This window comes from Rhineura floridana, chromosome 2 (assembly GCF_030035675.1).
Source record: "Rhineura floridana isolate rRhiFlo1 chromosome 2, rRhiFlo1.hap2, whole genome shotgun sequence".
NCBI classification, from domain to species: domain Eukaryota; kingdom Metazoa; phylum Chordata; class Lepidosauria; order Squamata; family Rhineuridae; genus Rhineura; species Rhineura floridana.
Genome location: NC_084481.1, coordinates 209,473,301 through 209,494,912, shown reverse-complemented (window position 1 = coordinate 209,494,912; position 21,612 = coordinate 209,473,301). Strand labels below are relative to the sequence as shown.

The window sequence follows — 21,612 nt, the reverse complement described above, 5'->3', positions numbered from 1 at the left end:
TTTGTATTTTCTAATACAGGTTGAACTGCTAGAAGCAGCTCTGGATCATAATACAATAGTCTGTTTAAACACTGGCTCAGGGAAGACGTTTATTGCAGTACTACTCATTAAAGAACTGTCTTATCAGATCAGGGGAGTTTTTAACAAAAATGGGAAAAGAACAGTATTCTTGGTCAACTCTGGTAAGGAAGTAATACACCTTTGTGTAAGGGATGTAAGGACTGGATAAATGTTCAATTTGTGCAATAAAATTAGTGGGCAAAACTAGCATTTCCAAGAAAACAATAACTAAAGTGAAATCACCATGACCTTTCTCAGGTGTTTTGTCAAAGTTCATATTTTGTTACTGGGAAGATGAGAAGCATTTGCAAGAAACAGATTAATTTACCTGAGTAAATTGGGTTTTCTTACTCTAGCTTTTGCACCGGTAGGCTGTTTCCAAACATGTGCCTGCTAGCACTGTCCAATTATAGTCTTCTGTTGTAAGCTAAAGAGTGGAATTGCAGTTGAATTTTCACACTATCAGGAGTATTGTGCCTTTTCTTTGTGCACATCCCACTGTATTCCATCCACATCAGTGGACATGACATAGCTGCTGTGGGTGGGACCATTTGAAGTTCCGCACACATTTGCTATAAATCATGTGGTAGGCACCATTTTTTGCCCCCTGTTTGTTTTTAATAAATCTTTTAATTAGTAGTAAAATGCTTCTCCAGTAATAATTTTCTTAAAAAATGAACGAGAAATAATGCTAGAGCCCCACAGTGCTGTACTGTTAATTTTGTATTGTGGTGTCAAAGTGATGTAGCACCGTACTACAATAATGCTACACCTATGGAGATTCTGCTTCTCTTTTGTTCTTCTGAAAGTCAAATGTTCTGTTTTTGAATAAAAGATGAAAAAATTATAGGGAAAACAAAGATGACAATGACTGGATGATGGCATTTTAGGGTTGTCCTGTATAACGTGAATGAATGAAGCATGGCAATCCTACACTAAATGCTTACTGTGGAAGCACCCCTAGTCTATACTGCAGTTGCATTTATGCTTGAGAGCCCATTTCAAAATAGTTACTTTGCTGCCTATATTTCACCTGTTCTTTCCTATATAGCGAATCAAGTTGCTCAGCAAGTGTCAACTATTAGGACTCATTCAGATCTTAAGGTGGGAGAGTATTCAAGTTTGGAAATAACGGAAGCATGGACAAAAGAGAAATGGAACCAAGAATTTGCTAAGTATCAGGTAAGGAGAATGAATATACCACAACTGTCCGTAAGTTATAAAATATTGTGAAGGTTTTCTGATTTCTAGCACGAATTGCAAAATAGACGATAGTGTCAATTCAGGGAAGCGTGTGGGAAGATCCAAGTATGCAATGGAGTTTTTTGTTTTGTTTGCACAATAGCTTTCCTGTGCCACAACAGATGCTGTTTCTGATCCTCTCCCATTCCCTGAATGAGAAGCAACTGTTGCCTGATCTTACTTTCCTCTGTGTGGCAAGCTGAGCCCAAGAAATACTGCTTTTTTTCATAGCCCTACTGCCAAAATCACAAAGGCTGCAGTTCTGTATTGATAGGGGATGAAGGAGTCGATCTAGCAGTTATCACTGAGACATGCTTGGGTGAGCTGGGAGGAGTGGATCTTATCCAGCTATCCCACCCAGCTCCTCAATGCAGCACTACTACAGAATGGAGAGTTGAGGTTGAGGTGTTGCTATGGTCCATAAATCTTTTGTCGTCTTGATCAGGAGACCTCTATATATAGGGCCTGGCCTTGAGAACCTGCACCCAGTGTCAGACCAAAGAGACTGGGGGTACTGCTTGTATACCACTCACCCAGACGCTCAGTGGTCACTGACTGAACTGACAGAGGCGGTCTCTGAGGTAGTGTTGGAGAACTCTAGGAATGTGGTCCTGGGAGACTTCATGGCAACAATGGGGCAGTCTTAAATGGTCATTGACCCATCTCCTAGTGCAGGGTGCACACTCTAGTTGAGTTTTTCTGCTTGTGGCAAGGCTGGTAGACTGGAAATAGAGGTGGATGGATTTCTGTGATCCCATTGTCATGGTCAGACCACTTTTTGGAGAACTTCGAGCTAATGGTACCAATTTCCCTTGCAAGGTAGGGTACTGGTTTGGATGGTCCACCTCCTTAGATTCTGATGTATTTGTGAATGCTCTTGAGGATTTTCTAGTGGATACAGCTAGCGATCCTGCTGAGGTCCTTGTTTCATTGTGCAACAGTGAGATGTGGAGGGCCATCGATACATTGCTCCTGAGCACTTTCTCACATGCTGTGAAGCACAATTGGCCCTCTGCTATACTGGGAAGCTACATAGTATGAAGCAGGCTGTATGACGGCTAGAGCACAGGTGGTGAAAGTCCCACTTTGAAGATGACAAAGCATGAGTTAGAACACATAACTATGTGTACTGGGTGGCAGTGAAAGCAGGAAAGAGGGCCTACTTCGCTGCTTACATCATGTCCCCATGTAATTGCCTAGCGGAGCTCCTCAGGATCATCCATAGGCGGTCGATACCTATATTGGTGGATCAAGCCTAGGAATCCTCTGTAATTGAGGACAAAGCTATTCATGTTCGTAGTGAACTTGACACCAGGATTGATGCAGCTCCAAGAGAGGTTTCCAATGCTCCATGAAGCCTTGTTTTGTGGCATCAGTTAAAATTTGTGCAGCTTGATGACATTGACAAGGTTCTTATGAGTATGTGCACAATGGTATGTCCTCCCAATAATTGCCCTTCATTGCTATTTAAAGCTGGGCAGGGGTGACTTGGGTGAGTCCAAGGTATGTGTTAACGACATGTGTTCTTGGGAACCTGAGTGTGTGAACTTGCCACCCACATGTCCCATGAAACACACCTCCTTGAGAGGAGGGGGATCTTTTGCTAGGGATAAAACAAGTGCGTTGCCCTGAAGTGTGTCTAAATGGTGCATGTATAACCCAAGAAATGCAGGTCCAAACCAGACTGATGCAAAGCTTTCTTTTATCGAGAGAAAAGAGAAGAATGGCATTACAAAATTACTGGGTGCGTGGCAGCATTAACCATTAATATCCTAACCCATTCATAACTTCAAACTAAAGAGATTAAAGGACCTATTACTATAAGGAGTGACAGGTAGGAGAGATTACCTGTCCTAGGCCCAGGAGTGGGCAGTTGAGTACAGCTGAAGCGATGTGGAAGAGCTCTGGCCCCAAAGCAGGAAAGATTCTGTTTGTCTCAAAGCGTGTGCTGAGACACAAAATCCCTTCCTGGTTTTTCTCTCTGCAGTCCTGTGTGGAGAGCGTTGTTACACGTGTTGGAGCTCAGATCACCATTACACTCCCTTTCTAGATTCAAGCCTCTTTTTTAAAAGACTTTTTCTCTCTCACCCCCCTGCAAAGGAGGGGTCTGGGTATGAGGTGACTGTGTGTGTGTCTGCGTTTCTAGATGACACTGAGAAACTCAGGCTACTTTCTAATGCTTGCTTGAACAATGGGATTATTCTGCTAAGCATGAGGGAAATTGCCAAGGAGGAGATAACGTGTATTCCAATTGCTCTTGGTTATTTTTGTTGCACACAGCGTGGCCTTGAGCTTTGCACAATACCTCAGGAACACATAACCAACAATACAAGGAGAGTGTGGGGTGGGAATTTTAGTCGGCAGGCTCCAGGGCCTTCAACCTCGTAATATATGGTGAATGTATCTTTGTGTGAGGAAGTAGTTTCTGCCAGCTTGAAGGAGGTGATAGTATAGCCACTCCTCAAAAAACTACACTGGACCTGATGGTATTTAACAACAACCACCCAGATCCAAACTACCCTTTTTGGCCAAGGTAATCAAAGGGTGTGGTGGTGCAGTTGCAGGCATTCTTGGAGGAAAGAGATTATCTAGACCCATTCCAGTTTGGGTTCAGACCTGGGTTTGGGATTGAATCAGCCTTGGTTGACCTTTATTGGGAAAGGGGAGGGTTGGAGGTGACCCTGCTGCTCCTGCTCAGTCTTTCATCAACGTTGGATACCATCAATCACGGTATCTTTCTGGATATCTACGAGACGTGGGTATTGGGCACACTATTCTGCAGTGGTTCCAGTTTTGTCTCCAGGGTTGGTTCTAGAAGAAGAAATGTCTGAGTGACTCAACAGAATAAAATACAAACGGATAAAATCAATTAAAAGCCAAATTCTAAAACAGCATATACAATTTCTAAAGTACTCATCCAGCAATACAATATGAAGAATAAGTCCTAGTCCACCCTGCTAAAAAAATGAGCACAACAGTAGAGAATAACTTAAATATCAAAAGTCTGGATAAATAATATTTTTAAACATAGCTCCTAAAAACTGACAAAGATGGTGCCAGACATGTTTCCCTTGGGAGAGCATTTCACAGACAGGAGCCACCACTGAAAATACCCATTCAAAAAATTTATACCCTGCTCTTCAGCAGGAAAAGCTCCAAGAGCAGCTTGCATGATGATGATATTTATTATATGATTATACATTCTTAATGTAATGTCTAGTTCAATCCTTAGACTAGATGGAGATGGAAATCTGTTGTAATTTTCAGTTGAGTGGCTTTTGGTGGAGTTACAAGGCGTGTTATTTAATGCTCGCTCATGAGTGAATGTCAATTGTTAAAGTCTGAATGTGTTATAGAGGGAAGAAGTAATGTTTAATTTTTATTAATGCTGACTAATTTTTTTAAATATAAAGTAAGTTTTACCTTGCATCTCTTCATATTTCAGGTTCTCGTTATGACCTGTTGTGTCGCTTTGAATGTTTTAAAAAATGACCATTTATCCCTGTCAAACATTAATCTTCTTATTTTTGATGAGTGCCATCTTGCAATCCAGGATCACCCCTATCAAGAAATTATGAAGGTAGGTTGTGACCCAGCTATATATCTTTAACTGCTGACATAGTGGATCGTTGCCGCCCTGGGCTCCTAGTGAGTGGAAGGGTGGGATATAAATAAAATAATAAATAAATAAAATAAATAAAAAGTAGGCAAATGGAATGGCTTGCATAATATGTGTTAATGCTTCACTTCCCTTGGCACCTGTTATTTCTGATCTGTTCTTTAGACTGACTTTCAGATTACTTTTCATTGGGGGAATGAATTTATTCAACCCCCCCTCCCGGCTCCTAGAAAAAGTGAACAGGCTACCATAGGCACAACTGGCTGAAGCATGTACTTTCCTATCCCTTTGCCATGCATTTCTATTCACGTGCAGACACTGGCTCATTCAACCTGCACCAAGCTTTCGTTCTCTGTATCTCACTCATTCTCATCCCAGATGCTTTCCATTGAGGAAATGGACAAATTCCCCCTCTTGTTAAAGATTGAGGTGAAAGGAGTGTACTCAAATGCTCAGCAAATGCTTCTATGTTGTTTGGAAAGGAATGGAGCCAGTGCAGTTCCCTCAGTGTGCCAAGGGTATTTGAACCTAAGGGAAAGCAACTGCATTTGGAAGTGCCCTTCGGCCACCACTGATTGTAATAATTGCCAGAGTCAGAAGTCTGCTCCATATTTCTGGAGGCTAATGAAGGTAGAAAGGAGCTTGATTAAATATACTCCATCAAGAAGGTCTAAAAGGGGAGTATTCATTGCTGTATTAAGTGTGGGCAGGCTTGAAACTATCCAGTGAGTGAGTTAGCAGAAAATTTGTGGTGACCTCTCATTGCCAAATGTTAAACAGAAAACTGCAGGAGAGCTTTCTGAATAGCCATTACATTGCACAAATAGCCTTACCCCTCATTCTGTAGAACTCCTGCGAAATGAGCGTTGAGCTTCCTCCTTTGGAAGCATGTGGTAGAGGGATAAAGTTACATTAATTTTCTTCTTTATAGGGTCACATGGCCTTGCCTCCTAAAGTGCTTCAAAGCTGCTACCCTACTACACTAACATGGAAGTTTATTGCTTAAAATGAAAATATTGTTATGTTTAAATATTAACGTATTAGAGCAGCCTTTCCCAACCAGTGTGCCTCCAGATGTTGTTGGACCACAACTCCCATCAGCCTCAGCCAGCATTGCCAATGGTCAGGAAGATGGGAGTTGTGGTCCAACAACATCTGGAGGCACACCGGTTGGGAAAGGCTGTATTAGAGGATCAGTTCCAATCCTAAATTTACCAGGTTTGTGTGTGTTAGGCAGGCAGTCTTTTTATTATTCTGGAGGAGTCCTGTAAACCTATTCTCTTCCACCCCTTTTTCCTGCAATTTTCCCCATGTTGGCAAAGGAGGTACAGGACTTCACTGAAATCAGTTTCTCCCTGGAATTGGGTATTTTCCCTGCTTAACAGCAACATTAGCAGCCTTGTGAATTATTCTGGTTTATTTTTCAGCTTTGTGAGAGTTGTCCATCATGCCCTCGAATCTTGGGATTAACAGCTTCCATTTTAAATGGGAAATGCGATCCAGCAGAATTAGAAGAGAAGATTCAGAAACTGGAGAACATTCTAAAGAGTAGTGCTGAAACAGCAACTGATTTAGTAGTTTTGGACAGGTATATTTTGATAATTTTGTACGAATGCCACTCATAAAAAATTATGTTGGATAACTTGAATTGATTTCTGCATCCTTAGCATTTTTGAAAAATAAAATAAATCTGAAATACGTCCTTTAAACCTATTTTGATAAAGTAAGGTCAACTTGAATTTTGTATCTTTCTTTGCAGCCTGTATAGCTTTTTAAAAAAAACTCTTTTTATATACATTCTCAACTGTTAAAAATATGGTTGACTTGCTTGTGTTTTTTTTTATGCTAAAGGTATACTTCTCAACCTTGTGAGATTGTGGTAGATTGTGGACCATATGCTGACAAAAGTGGGCTCTATGAAAGGTTGTTAACAGAGCTGGATGATGCACTTCGCTTTCTGAATGATTGTAACGTATCTGTACAGTGCAGAGAGAGAGATTCTACCTTGATTTCGAAACAGGTATGGATGCATAATTTATCATTGCTTAACTGCAGTGTGATTCAGACTGCTTCATAGAAACCTTCACTACATCTCTCCAGAAAAACTGCCTTTTTTCACTATGTATAATTATTTGTGCTTGTTAGTAGCCAGTCGGTTTGTCAAGTTAACATAAATTCCCAGTTACATCTCCAGATCAAACTTGAATACTTCGCTAAGTATGGGAAACAAAGTGCATTTCAGATAGTGTTTGTCAGGGTGCTCACTTCACTCTTGATACTAACTTGCTCTGTACCCCAAGAATTGTCCCTTTTGACCTTGTCTGAGATTCTTTTATGATACCTGAACAAATGAGCAGTAGAAACTCAGCAAGCCGTTTCCTAGGCCTACAAGCAGCTCATATTTGAAGGAGCAAAGTTAATTTAAATAATGACCTGATTCAGTCATGAGCGTGCGTTGTGAACTTGTACACTCCCAATCCACACTTCCGTCTGGGTGGTCCAATTCCCTCTTCATTTCTTTTTGGGGTAACTATAGTTTGCCATGACTTCTTAACTAGTCTGAAGCAATGACTTTCCAGTTCTGGTATGGAGGCATACAGTTGTTTATAGTAATGGTAACATGCCCAGTTTGAACATCAAGCTAATGACAACTAGTGCATAATATACTTGGATCATTCTGCTGGTATATCAATATTTTCACTTGCGTCACCCCATGATATTTCTGCAATATTAATTGCTTATGAAACTAGCAATTGTGAAAGCTATTTTTAACTAACGAAGTGAATACACAGAGAGCAGATATTGGAATATCTGTTGTTGTTATGTGCCTCCAAGTCGATTACAACTTATGGCGACCCTATGAATCAGTGACCTCCAAGAGCATCTGTCATGAACCACCCTGTTCAGATCTTGTAAGTTCAGGTCTGTGGCTTCCTTTATGGAATCAGTCCATCTCTTGTTTGGCCTTCCTCTTTTTCTACTTCCTTCTGTTTTTCCAAGCATTATTATCTTTTCTAATGAATGAATCGTGTCTTCTCATGATGTGTCCAAATTATGATAACCTCAGTTTCATCATTTTAGCTTCTAGTGATAGTTCTGGTTTAATTTGTTCTAACACCCAATTATTTGTCTTTTTTGCAGTCCATGGTATGCGTAAAGCTCTTCTCCAACACCAGATTTCAAATGAGTTGATATTTCTCTTATCAGCTTTTTTCACTGTCCAACTTTCACATCCATACATAGTGATCGGAAATACCATGGTCTGAATGATCCTGACTTTAGTGTTCAGTGATACATCTTTACATTTGAGGACCTTTTCTAGTTCTCTCACAGCTGTCCTCCCCAGTCCTAGCCTTCTTCTGATTTCTTGACTATTGTCTCCATTTTGGTTAATGACTGTGCCAAGGTATTGATAATCCTTGACAAGTTCAATGTCCTCATTGTCAACTGTAAAGTTGCATAAATCTTCTTGGAATATCTAGATGAACCCTGTTTGATGTGTCTTATTTGGAACTGCAAATAGAAATGCCCTTGGCAAAGTATCTGGTAAATTTTAATGTACAACTCTGCAATGGTCTGCCATGTTTCTGTATTAAACCTTTAGCATTCAGACTGTTTGATCATCTATCAAATTTCTGTGACTTATTTTAACCAGGATACTACACAGTTCAATTCAAAACCTGTTCCATATGTGTGTGTTGCCTCCTAAAATGATATTTATGAGAAACAGTAAGTCCTGTATATATCATTTGATTTTTTTTTCTTGAAACACAGTTTGAGAGCTCAGTGTCAGCTGTGTCAACTGCTACTGTGCTGTACTGAACTGATGAATTTAATTTGTTTGTAGATACTGTCAGACTGCCGAGCAGTGCTGCTTGTTCTGGGACCCTGGTGTGCCGATAAAGTAGCTGGGATGATGGTGAGAGAGCTACAGAAGTACATAAAACATGAGCAGGAAGAGCTGCACAGGAAATTTTTATTGTTTACAGATACTTTCCTAAGGAAAATACATGCACTCTGTGAAGAGCACTTCTCACCTGCCTCACTTGACCTGAAATTTGTAACCCCAAAAGTAATAAAACTGCTTGAAATTTTGCGTAAATATAAGCCCTATGAACGGCAGCAATTTGAAAGTGTTGAGTGGTATAATAATCGGAATCAGGATAATTATGTGTCCTGGAGTGATTCTGAAGATGAAGATGAAGATGAAGAAATAGAGGAGAAAGAGAAAACAGAAACTAATTTTCCTTCTCCCTTTACCAATATTTTATGTGGAATTATTTTTGTTGAAAGAAGATACACAGCAGTTGTTTTAAACAGGTATGATTTCTTAATAAAATGCCAAAATATTATTGGTTATGAAAGAACTAACTGAATGCTAATCTAGAATAACTGTTCAGGATTGATGTCTAAATAGTCAGACCTATCATTGGCATGAAAGGTGCTAATTTTTGCAAATCTCTAAACCACCCTTCACAAAAGGAGAAAAATGTGGTCAAAATATACACAAAATAATGTAAGGATGGTTAATAATTAGCAAATACTACTTCTAAAAATATTTATATGATTCATTGAAGCTGGGCTATGTAGAATATGCAGTTATCAGCTATTTAAAAGTTTGGGATAATTCTAATAGAATTCAGATATTTCTAACCACAAATATCAGGCATGTAAGCCTTACATTAATTATCATGTAAGGTGATAATATATAGAGTAATCAGAAAGAGGCAGTAGACATATGCATTATTTATATGGGAATATATAGATAAAAACGTCCTCCATTCTGTTTAAAAAATATCCTGAGTAGTGTTCTGTGTGGTCCCATTTTGTGTCTTCATAAAGCCAGAAACTAAAGGCTTGTTATAAAAAGGATACATAACAAAAACAGTAAAGAATGCATTACATTTACTTAAAACACATTTTTGTAGTCGAATTGTATATTAAGCTTTTAAAAATAATTGCATGGAAAATGATACCAATATTAAAATTTTATTTGCATGTAATTCACTGTAAAAACTGGTTTTATTTTATTGAAATGAGAAAGACTATAGGAAGTCTCCATTATGCTTTAAAAGAGTTTTACTCCAGAAGATCTTTGTTTTCCAATACTGAAATTTTCTTGTCCTTGAGCCACAGTCTCCATGTATCCTATAAATTTAAAGCAGTAACATACCATTTTAATCAGTTGTGGCTTCCCCCCCCCAAAAAAAAAATCCTGGGAACTACAGTTTTTTAAGGGTGCCAAGAGTTGTTAGGACACCCCCTATTTCACTCAGAGTTACAATTTTCAAAGTAGTTTAACAGTCAATCCCTCTTCCCAGGGAGGAAGTTGTAGCTGGAGGGGAAAGGAGGTTTCCTGACAACTCTCGGCACCCATAACAAACTACAGTTCCCAGTATACTTTGGGAGAAGCCATGACTGTTTAAAGTAGTATGATACTGCTTTAAATGTATAGGGTAGATGGGACCAAAGACCACTCTGGGGCAAAAAAGAAATACAAACTGTAGTGGATGGGGTGGTGGTGGTAAATTAGCCTTTTAACATCTGCCTTTCCAGCAATCGTTTCTTTTAAAATGCTTCTCAAGACATGAGGAGCCCTTATATACATGCATATATACAAAGCCATCTTACTAGCTGTCCAGCAAACCATGGACAATATGCATTCTGGTAATGCCAAATGAGAGAGGGGGAAATCCATTGCTGGCAGAGAGAACAAGAAAGGAAAACACTTGTAATTTCCTTGATTCTTCTGGCAAGGAAAAGAGAGGCACTAGTGTGAGTGAATGTACAGCAGCACTCTCGTTCATACAAATGTAGGCAAGAACAAGGCCTGGCCATGGCCATTTTTAAAGGTTGTTGGAATCGCAGGCCGCTTCGGGCATGAGGGATTTTAAAACATAATGATCTCTTGTAAAATAGGTAATGTGTAAACTAAGCCACAGAAGTAATTAAAATGTCTAAACCTAGGAGCAACTTACTAAGAAAGCATAGGGGTTTTCTGTCCTAGGGATTGCTTTTCTTAGATGTAAGAATCTTGCTTTAATGCATGGTGTTACATGGCCTCTGTCAATGTGTATTAGTTTGCCCATCAGTCTCTGCTAAATTAACCCTATTGGGACTTGGAACTCCATTTTATTTCATATAATTTCTGTAGTAGACTTTGGAACCATTGAGAATACATGAACTAGATGTTCTTCATGTTACCTTTTGTGCTTCAGGTATGAAGCATTTTTTGGCAGTGTCAGGTAGAACCACAGGAGAAATTTATTTTAGGAATTTTTAAAGAGAATGCCATCTGTGTTTGTATGTACTGGCAAGATAGCCAATTACCATGCCTTCATTGTCAGTATAGGATTTCAAACAGAAGATTAGCTTACATTTTCTCAACTATATGTGACTTCCAAAATGTGTATAATGTGTTTAGGTTGATAAAAGAAGCTGGCAAACAAGACCCAGAGCTGGCTTACATCAGCAGCAATTTTATAACTGGACATGGCATTGGAAAGAATCAGCCCCGTAGTAAACAGATGGAAGTAGAATTCCGAAAGCAGGAAGAGGTAACTTTAATGAAAATAATTGTCAAAAATGCTGTATAGTTTCTTGCATTTAAAACCTTTGCCAAGCCCAGGAAATTCCCCATCTCAAAAATTCTGCATAGTTGGTATTAATATATAGAAGAAACATGCTTTAGTTTCTGAAACCTGAATTTTTTAAAAAAAGTTCTCCAACCTCTTTAACACCCTTTTTTCTTTCTCTCTCCCCTATTATTGTTGTTGTTGTTTGATTGTACTAGGGTTGTTTTACTTCCTTGTTGGACATTGTGTCCTGTCATTCTATGTATGTGAAAAGTTTTACAATAAACATTAAAAAATATCATATTCTTGAAATGGGCTAAACCTTTTGTGTACGGTCATAACTATAATTTTACTGTTTATGAGCTATAATTTATGCAGAATGAAAAAGTTTCAATGATAACATTTAAGTTTCCACAAAGCCACTGTAAATGTCCTGATTCTGAAGTATTGATACAATATTAGTTCTTTGAGTGGGTGGGTGAATCAAAAAGCAGTGAAAACTGAGAGCCTTCGGGCTATGGGCGGTATATAAATCGAATAAAATAAATAAAAAATAAAAACTCAGTGGCTAGGAATGCCTTTTACCAGCTTCGGCTGGTGAGACAGCTGCGGCCGTTTCTGGACCGGGATAGCCTGACCGCTGTTGTCCATGCACTGGTAACCTCCAGGCTGAATTACTGTAATGCGTTCTATGTGGGGCTGCTCTTGAGGTTGGTCTGGAAGCTGCAGCTGGTGCAAAATGCGGCAGCAAGACTGCTCACTGGAGCAGGGTATCACCAACATGTCACCCCGCTGCTGAAAGAATTGCACTGGCTGCCCATTTGCTACCGGGCCAAGTTGAAGGTTCTAGTTTTGGTGTACAAAGCCCTATACAGCTCAGGACCAGGTTACCTGAAAGACCGTCTTATCCCTTACATACCCAGTCGTTCACTGCGCTCTGCAGGTGAGGGCCTCCTGCAGATACCATCTTATCTGGAGGTTCGTTCTGTACAATATAGGAAACGGACCTTTAGCGTGGCAGCACCTACCCTGTGGAACTCCCTCCCTTTGAATATTAGGCAGGCGCCATCTCTGCTTTCTTTTCGGCGCCTTTTGAAGACTTCTTTTTCAACAAGCCTTTTAAGTTGAGAGCTATCCCAGTCTGTCTCTGTAAGATTTGCTCAATATGTTTTTAGTAATGTTTTTAACCTTTTAAAAAAGTTTTTAACACTGTTTTGTCTTAATGTATTTTAAGATTTCTTTTTATGATGTTTTAAAGTGTTTTTAGTGCCTTATTTGCCGCCCTGGGCTCCTGCTGGGAGGAAGGGCGGGATAGAAAGTAAATAAATAAATAAATAAAACAACAGGCAGTGAGGTTTTCTAGAAAATATAATTGGCTTTAGTTCTAAGCTTGGGCAAAAGTGGCAGTCTGCTTTCATAGGTGGATCAATCTTGTTTTAAGAAGGAATAGAACAGTGCAACATCATGGAATACTTGGGTGCTGTGCCCATTTTCATGTATGAGCATAGTTGCTCTGTGATCTGATTTCCATTGCCTACATCAAAGATTTCTAAGCCAGTGGGTTTGCGTCAATGTGTAGTGCCTGTTTGGATCAGTTCAGCATGCTGTGTTATAAAACATGGCTAAAACTTACACACAGCTAGAACTTCCCACTCCCCCATGTGTATGCTGTGCTCTCCCCAAATCTGCTATGGAGGCTTTTGGGAACTCGAATAGATTTACAGGGCACGTGGGGTTAGGAGAGGGAAGTTCTGTTGCACAAGCTTAAATCCTTGGACTTAGTGCTACTTTGGATACAAACCTCTTTCATGTGGGTGAAGTCATTGCCCCCAGTAGCATCCCAGAAGGGAAGACACCACAGGGGTAATCCCTTGTGGTGCCCCCCTTGCCTCACTGTGCAGCCCATTGCCTCAGCATGACCAGCTTCTCTCTTTCCATCATAATCAACATTGTTCTATGAATCAAATCGACAGCAAATTAGTGTGTATATATATGTATATTATTAACTCTCTTAGAGGGTAGCTTCAGCCATAAAAGGGCAGGGAGTAAGATAATTGAAGTTTACCTCCCTTGTTCTTTCCTTGATAACCCAGATGCCACCACCTCTGTTGTTGTTGCTGCCAAGATGTTCCTTTGTCAGTGCCTGGCTTTCTCTCTGCCTGTCTTAAACAGGACACTGGATTTAAATTCATAAGATCTTAGTTCTGTATTTAGCTATGCCACTGGGTTTTTTTCTGGTCTCATGAAAGTAACTTATATGTCTGAATTCTGTACTGTAAACTGGAAGTGATTAACATTTGAAAATTAAATTGAAACCATTTAGATTTAATTTTAATGTTTAAATAAAACCCAGAGTTAGTTATTTAAAAGTTTTATAGCAATAACTCCTTTGCTTCACTATAGTAAAGTGTTCTAGAAACCAGTTCATTTTATGTGTAGTGGCTAAGATGCTCTTTCAAACCAAAGCTGGAATAGTATAGTGAGTAGAAGAATGGGCTATGATCTAGAATGGAAGGAGCCAACATAGTGTCTTACAGACGTTGTTGGACTAGAATTCCAATTAGCCCTAGCCAGCATGGTCATTCGTAAGGGATGATGGGAGTAATAATCCAATGACATCTGGAGGGTACGTCATTGGCTATCCCTGCTTTGGGAAATGCGTGGTTCAAATCTAACCTCAGCCACAAACTCAAATAAGCCTTAGAGGCTGGTCCATCAGCTGTATGGTGGAAAAAATACTGATTTGCATACAGATATGTTATAAGATTTACCATGTTGGCATAATGAGCTGAAAGTATTCAAATTCCACTTCTTTTCCTTCAAAATGACAGTAGAAGGAAAACTTGTTGGAGATCTGATTAAATTTTAGATATATTCTAAAATGCAGAGAGGCCACAGGTATAACAGATAAGTTGTACAAGAAGGCCGTAAAGATCATGCACAATAAACAGGAAAACTAAATCAAAAGAATGGTAGTAAGAAGGAAGTAGAATAATTAGTAAGATGTTTGTGTAACACTCCAAAATTATTTTCTGCTTATAACCTGTTATTACTAACTGATGACTTGTGGGCAGATTTGTAAACTTGAATTCTTGAATTTGGAAATATTTATTCAACATTTGTCAAGCTGATGATTTTCATAACTGATTGGTCTTAGAAATGTATCTTCTTGGTTACTTTTGTAGGTACTTAGAAAATTTCGAGCACACGAGACCAACTTGCTAATTGCAACTAGTATTGTAGAAGAGGGTGTTGACATACCAAAATGCAATTTGGTGGTTCGTTTTGATTTGCCCACAGAATACCGGTCCTATGTGCAGTCCAAAGGAAGAGCCAGGGCACCTATTTCAAATTACATCATGTTAGCAGATTCAGACAAAATTAAATGTTTTGAAGAAGATCTTAAAACCTACAAAGCAATTGAGAAGGTATGTAACAAAAAAACCTTTGCAGGAGCAGCAATAGAAATGGGGGAAGGGAAAAGTGACAACAGAGCCTAGGACCCAAAGAAGACATTCAGTTCTTAAAAGAAATATCGAGAACCAGAGATGGAGAAGATCTAGGTGCTGGAGACATGGGAATCCAGGCTTAATTGAAAATGACACCTTGACAAATGACAGGAGCAAGTGACTAGGCTGGAAGACTTGCATATCAACTGATGGAGGGCTTGGAGATCAGCCTTTTTTTCCAGGCTACTATATACATAGTAGCCTGGAAAAGGGGTGGCAGACTTTTCCCCCCCTTAGGCAAGTATATATGTTCACTTAAGACCCATTTCCTTTTTCACTGCATCCTGTATTAGTGTTCCAGGTTTTCTCTCTGTTAGACTGTACTGTTTGTCAGTGCTGTGTGTGATGAACAAGTGTGATGAACTGCCTCCTTTAAAAGGGGGAGGGGCTGAGAGTGGCTAGTCAGTTACTGGGGTTAGTAGTTCTTGGATGTGAGCTTGTTAAGGATTCTCAGAGGTTGTAATATCACAGCATGCCAGGGCTTAGCCATTGCTTCTTAATGCTGCTCTAGGTAGCTTCTGTCAGGGGCAGCTGTTGATGGTAACCCTCAATTCCCCTTCCTCTTATACTTAAATATTTAATACTAGTGGAAAGTGGAATTCTAAGAATCCAACAAAATCAGTGCAGTGTTAAAGTCAGTGGTTAAAAACAGTATGCTTTTGAAAGGTTCAGTCTGCCATCTTATTTCAAAAATCACATCCAGCTGTGCCCAAACATAGACAAGAAGCTGCTCCCTGATCTCAGGAACTATCATGTAAAATTTGGTTATGGTAACTTAAGAGGTGTCCAAATGTATAGGGAACAGACAGAAAGACAAACAACTTTCCAAAATATATGGTAGATCAGTGTGACCTGCATGGAATTATTTTGTCATTCTGTCATTTTTTTTAAGATCCTAAGGAACAAATGCTCAAAGTCTGTAGATACAAGTGAAACAGAAAATGAACCCATTATAGATGATGATGATATCTTTCCACCATATGTGTTAAGACCAGATGATGGCGGTCCAAGAGTGACAATAAACACTGCTATTGGGCACATTAATAGGTATGAAACCTATTGTTATTTCACTTTGGAGATAATGTGCTGAATTTCTAAGCCCCATGGTTGATATGGCATATGGCAACCTGCTTACTGGCTAATAATCTGAGGGAGACTGTCTTCAGGTTTGAGGCAATTGTCTGTTGTGGTTGTGCTATCGGTTCTCCACCTTCCAAGAATTAAGGCACTCAAATCATTACACAAATACTGATTTGTATCAATATTAGGATGTTGCAGGAAGAAAGTGTTCATGGTGCAGAAGAATATGTTTACGTTTTAAATCTTCTATAAGAAGCAGCAAATGTTCCATTAGCTGAAACCTCCCCCCTCAAGGGAGCAACTACTCATCGCAGTTACCAGTGCTTGTTTTGATACATCACATTAAATTAACTGAAACGTACAAGGATGAGGAAAAAACAGATGTGCAAGTGTTGTAGCATTAGAAACGAACCTGCTCTTGCCATGCAACCCTTCATTATGGCCTGCAAACATAAATAAATACTTACCCCTATATGTCTTGCATAGCAATCCAACCCCCCTTTGTACTGGGCTGGGATTAGGGCCAAAGCAAACAGGTGAAAGTGATGCTAGCAGGCTCAGCTGCCAAATAGCACCAAAATTGGGCTTTCTAGGAGTGGGCTTAGCTGGCCCTGCTGCCATCAGCCCTCACCTTCATCCCAGCCACCATACATGACAGGACTGTGGATGTCATAGTGGCCCTACCAGTCTTTAAAGCCCTGGGCTCAGGGGGAGTTTGATTGCTGCCTTACTCATAGGGGATTGTTTATTTCTGTAACATTTCCTGGTGTACAAATGCTTTAATCCTATTTTTTTGTAATGAAATGATACAGAGGGAGTCCAGTTTAATTCAGTCGTTAAAGCTTATGTAATCACTCCTACTACACACTAGCCTTTCCCTGCCCTTACGCCTGAAACCTCTTCGTTCCTTCACCAGTTCATTCCCAGTCAATAGCAGTATGGAACTACCAATTGTTCATCCTTATAAGCAATCCCCGCTGAGGACTCTGAGCTTCGATGTTATTACATAACTTGAAACAGAAACCTTATGAACTGTTGGTTCCTCCTTCTTGTACTAGGTGAAGTAACCCTCCCAAACCTCGTGGGAGGGCTTAAACCAGAAGAGGAGTGGTCATGTATTCTAGGCATGTCCGCTCAGTTCCTGACCTTTCATTGTTGAGCAGGAAGGTTTGAAAGGGATTTGTAAGTGTATTCAGCCTCTCCATGATCAGAAACCTTGCCGTGAGAGCCTGTGTGGTATAGTAGTTAAGAGAAGTGGACTGAGTTCAACAAAAAGGTCAGAAGTGGAGGGGGTGCACATGTGGGCACTCATTTCTCCTTCCCAGATTAAGTCTTACATTAGGGGTTCCCAAACCGTGGTCATAAGATTCATTCAGATGGCCCATGATGTGTCTGTAAAACTGCAGTTAAAAATCATACAGCATCTCGCATTACAATGGCTACACCAGGCAGAAGAATCATTAATTGGTCTACCAAGATACTCAGCAATTTTCAAGTGGTCCATGGGGGGAACCACTGCCCTGCACTTTATCGTAAATTCTTGAATAGCATGTCTCTTTAGATTGATTTGTTTATTAATCTTGTGTCAAATAGGTACTGTGCTAGACTGCCAAGTGACCCGTTTACTCATCTGGCTCCCAAGTGTAAAACTAGGGAACTCCCTGATAACACATTTTATTCAACTCTTTATCTGCCTATCAACTCTCCTCTTCGAGCATCAATTGTTGTAAGTATTTCAGTTTGTTTAGGTTAATTTATCTTTTGATCAGGTACCAAGTTCTACTTTTTCCATTGGCATTGGTTTATGATAAAGCTTACCTTGCTTGAGTGAATATTTTGCAACTAGATACTAGTGTACTCTGCTTCTGCTTGGCAGCCTGATCCCATGGATTTTCCATAAGCAGTGATTTATGTTGTCTCAGCTAAAACTCTCAAATGGGGCACAGCTGACTGCTCTAATCACTACAAAACATAGAGCCCAATTAAAATGTAGGAAGATCTTCCTTGCCTCTATCCGCACTAGGCTACAATATTAATACTTTGAATGGCAGAGCCGTTGAAGTGGTATAGGAAGTGCTAGGTTAGCCCCTGTTTCTTTTAGGAACTGTCTTAGCACAGAGCTTATGAGATGAGTAAAGGAAAATATCTTCCTTCATGTGCAGTATTTATTTGAAATATTCATCTGTGGTTTGGTATTTATTATACAATAAGATGCCATGTATCTTGCTTGCTGCAACATATGAAAAACTGTTACCAACTTATGTGGGTCATATAAATTTTATCTATTCGATTTAGAGCTATGTTTTTTAATGTTCTTTTTTAATTGTTTGTCATTTGCATAGAGGGTATGTTTTTGTGTGCATGCATGTTTATATGAGAACATATGATTCGTTAATGAGATTGGTTCAAATTTTATTTCTAGGGTCCTCCAATGAATTGTACAAGATTGGCAGAGAGAGTTGTTGCTCTTATTTGCTGTGAAAAATTGCATAAAATCGGTAAGCATCTATGAAAGCAAAGAGCCACTATTTGGTAACAAAAAACCTTAAAGGGGTACTGTCTTGAAATTTTGTGATATTCTATTGATTTGCTTGTCAATTCCTTCATATTTCTAATTATAGCAATTTTGGTCACAATTTCTTGGATTACAAATCTGCCCAACATATTTCAACTGATTGTAGAAAGCACAATAGGAATGTTGGAACACTTCGTCTAGAGTTTTTTTGCTGAAGATATAACTTTGTTGATCAGAGGGAAATATGATTTGGAGCCAGATGCATGTGAGTGGGAAGGCCACTTGTACAATGTGGGTTTCCCACCTTTCCTTAATGCAGCCTCCATTCCCCCCCCCCCCGTAACTCCAGAAGGCCGGATGTGAGCATAGGAAGCTGCCTCTTACTGAATCAGACCATCGGTCCATCTAGCTCAATATTGTCTGCATTGACTGGCAGCAGCTCTCCAGAGTTTGAGACAGGAGTCTCTCCCAGCCCTACTTGGAGATACCAGAGATTGAAGCTGGGACCTTCTGCAGGCAAGGCAGATGTTCTGCCACTGAGCAGCAGCCCCTCACCTAAGAGGTGTCTCAGCCTGATTTTTCCTATTCCCCCACACACACTGCAGCCCCCTTGTACTTCAGTTCATGCTGTTCTGGAGGCTCCTCAGGCCTTCTGTAGCTTTTTGAGAGTTTTGGGGTTGTAGTCAAGAGAATATGCCAGGTAAGCCCAGTTGCTCAAGTGAATTTTCAATGCAGGAAATTAAGTTCTCTGTCACTCTCAACAAAGATGATTATTTGTTATTCTTTTATGTCTACTTGGAAAGTCCGTTTTACCTACAATGCTTTAAACAGATGAGGAATTTTAGACCTGCCATTGGCAAGGAAAATAAGGTGCATTTGGAATTATTGCTAATACGTTGTTATTGAGGTCACCAAAATGCCACAGTTTCTCAATATTTTTGTTATAGGTCATATAAATGTTATTTTGTTGGATGGGTGGATACTTCCACAGTTCATCAAATACTATTGGAGTTATAACTTGTTCTTTATCAATATGTTTTAGGTGAACTGGATGATCACTTGATGCCTGTTGGGAAAGAGACAGTGAAATATGAGGAAGAACTTGATTTGCATGATGAAGAAGAAACCAGTGTTCCAGGAAGGCCAGGCTCTACAAAACGAAGGCAATGCTACCCTAAAGCTGTTAGTATAGTTCTGTGTCCTCACTATGTGTGATTGTGCTGTGAAGTGTTTAAGGTTCTTTTAACTTGCATGATGGAAGTGGTGATATAAATAGACACATGAATAGACTAACCCTGGGGTCCTACAGAAAGGTTATGCAAACAATAATTGTTTCCCAGAAAGTTTAAGGAAAGGAGTCTTGTTACCCTACCACAGAGTAATGGTAGTAGTTATGGTCATGATCACATAGGCTAAGACCTCAGACTCTTTCCCATTCAAATCTGAGGAATGTGTGTGGAGGAGAGATTGAGGGGAAAACCTAATTTCAAATAAAGTTTTGTCCTGTGGACGCTAATCTGACATGAAGGAAAACTGATGATTTTCACTCCTACCTACAAATGTGCAGTACTTGCTTTTCTTTCCTTTTTATGTTTAAACAGCACAGCAACAAAAGGTATGCTTCTACTTCATGTTCTTGCTTGTATGAGACAAGACATGGTTTGATGGCACATGATGCAGCATGATTACGGAACCTGAGCAGGTCTGGGACTAATGATTGCCTGAATGAAAGTCTGTCTGGGAAAATCTATATAAGCATTATTGAGCTCTCTGAAATAAAGGCAGGATATTCTAACAAAAAGAAAAATCATGCTGTATTGAAATGCAACATTATTGCCATCCACTTACAGATGGGCAAACTAGGCCAGGGAGATACAGGCAATATTTTGGATTCCAAGATGTTGCAAACTAATGGGAAACATGAGCTACTGGCTTTTCTACTTCACAGCCCCCTTCACTATCACATCTGAAATTACTTTGAGCTAACAGAAGGTAGGAGGTTGTGTTATACCAAGTCAAAGAAATAGAAGGATTCATGAAGGTCTTCTACTCCAAACTCTACTCCTTGCTCAATACAGGATCTGTCATGCAGGATGCAATTATATCATTCCTGACATATGATCATATAGGTTCTGCTTAAATATCTCTGGCAAAGAAGAGCTTGTCACCTCACAAGGCAATCTGTTCCACTGGAGACTGCTTCCTGTTAGGTTTATTCTAATGTTCAGCCAAAACTGGGTTCCCTGCAAGTCATTGGTCCATCAAACTTCTTATAGTGTATACCAGGTGTGGCCAGTGTGGTGCCCTCTAGATGGTGCTGGGCTGTTTTATTATTATTTATTACATTTGTATACCGCCCCATAACCGAAGCTCTCTGAGCGGTTTACAACAATTCTGGAACTGTAAGGGTAGAAATTATCCATGTTGTGAAGCAGAAATAACCAAACTTCTAGATTTGCTTGCACTCTGTAAACAGACTGAAATTTATTACTGTATCCTGATGTCTTTTCCCTTTTTAAAATACCGTATATTCCGGCGTATAAGACGACTGGGCGTATAAGACGACCCCCAACTTTTCCAGTTAAAATATAGAGTTTGGGATATACTCGCCGTATAAGACTACCCCTGCTTATGACATGCAGGTACTTAGCAGGAAAACTGTCACTTATAAACTTATAAATATTAATATTTGGATTGTCCAGTTGTTTTGTTTTTGTGCCTAGGAATTACCACCAAAAACTGGGGAAAGATGTGAGAAATCTTTTTTTTAAAAGCAACATTAAATGCCTAGACTCTAGTTTCCAACACTATGGAGTATTTATTGATTGATTAAGAGAATTTATATCCTGCCCTTTTGCTGTTAAAAACAGAGCTCAGCACAGCTTACAAATATAGTAAAAACAATAAAAATACACAATCAGAGAAAAACAAGCCAAAATGTTAGGAAAAGGAGTCTTTCACACCACATGCTCAGTTCTAAATACTGTTGCAGCAAGTTTTACAAGTTCCTCC

At 39.6% G+C, this 21,612-nt stretch overlaps 1 protein-coding gene across 3 annotated transcripts in view; it reads left to right on the top strand.

Annotated features, from left to right (window-relative positions):
* DICER1 (dicer 1, ribonuclease III) overlaps positions 1-21,612 on the top strand; it is a 98,070-nt gene that overhangs the window by 23,415 nt on the left and 53,043 nt on the right. For all 3 annotated transcript variants that reach the window (XM_061612059.1, XM_061612060.1, XM_061612058.1), the window contains 12 exons: positions 20-182; positions 1,112-1,242; positions 4,748-4,882; positions 6,349-6,509; positions 6,773-6,941; positions 8,769-9,241; positions 11,346-11,478; positions 14,682-14,924; positions 15,898-16,052; positions 17,679-17,811; positions 18,508-18,583; positions 19,643-19,782. In XM_061612059.1, the coding sequence (XP_061468043.1) occupies positions 20-182; positions 1,112-1,242; positions 4,748-4,882; positions 6,349-6,509; positions 6,773-6,941; positions 8,769-9,241; positions 11,346-11,478; positions 14,682-14,924; positions 15,898-16,052; positions 17,679-17,811; positions 18,508-18,583; positions 19,643-19,782 (2,112 nt within the window). The remainder of the gene's footprint in view (positions 1-19; positions 183-1,111; positions 1,243-4,747; positions 4,883-6,348; positions 6,510-6,772; positions 6,942-8,768; positions 9,242-11,345; positions 11,479-14,681; positions 14,925-15,897; positions 16,053-17,678; positions 17,812-18,507; positions 18,584-19,642; positions 19,783-21,612) is intronic.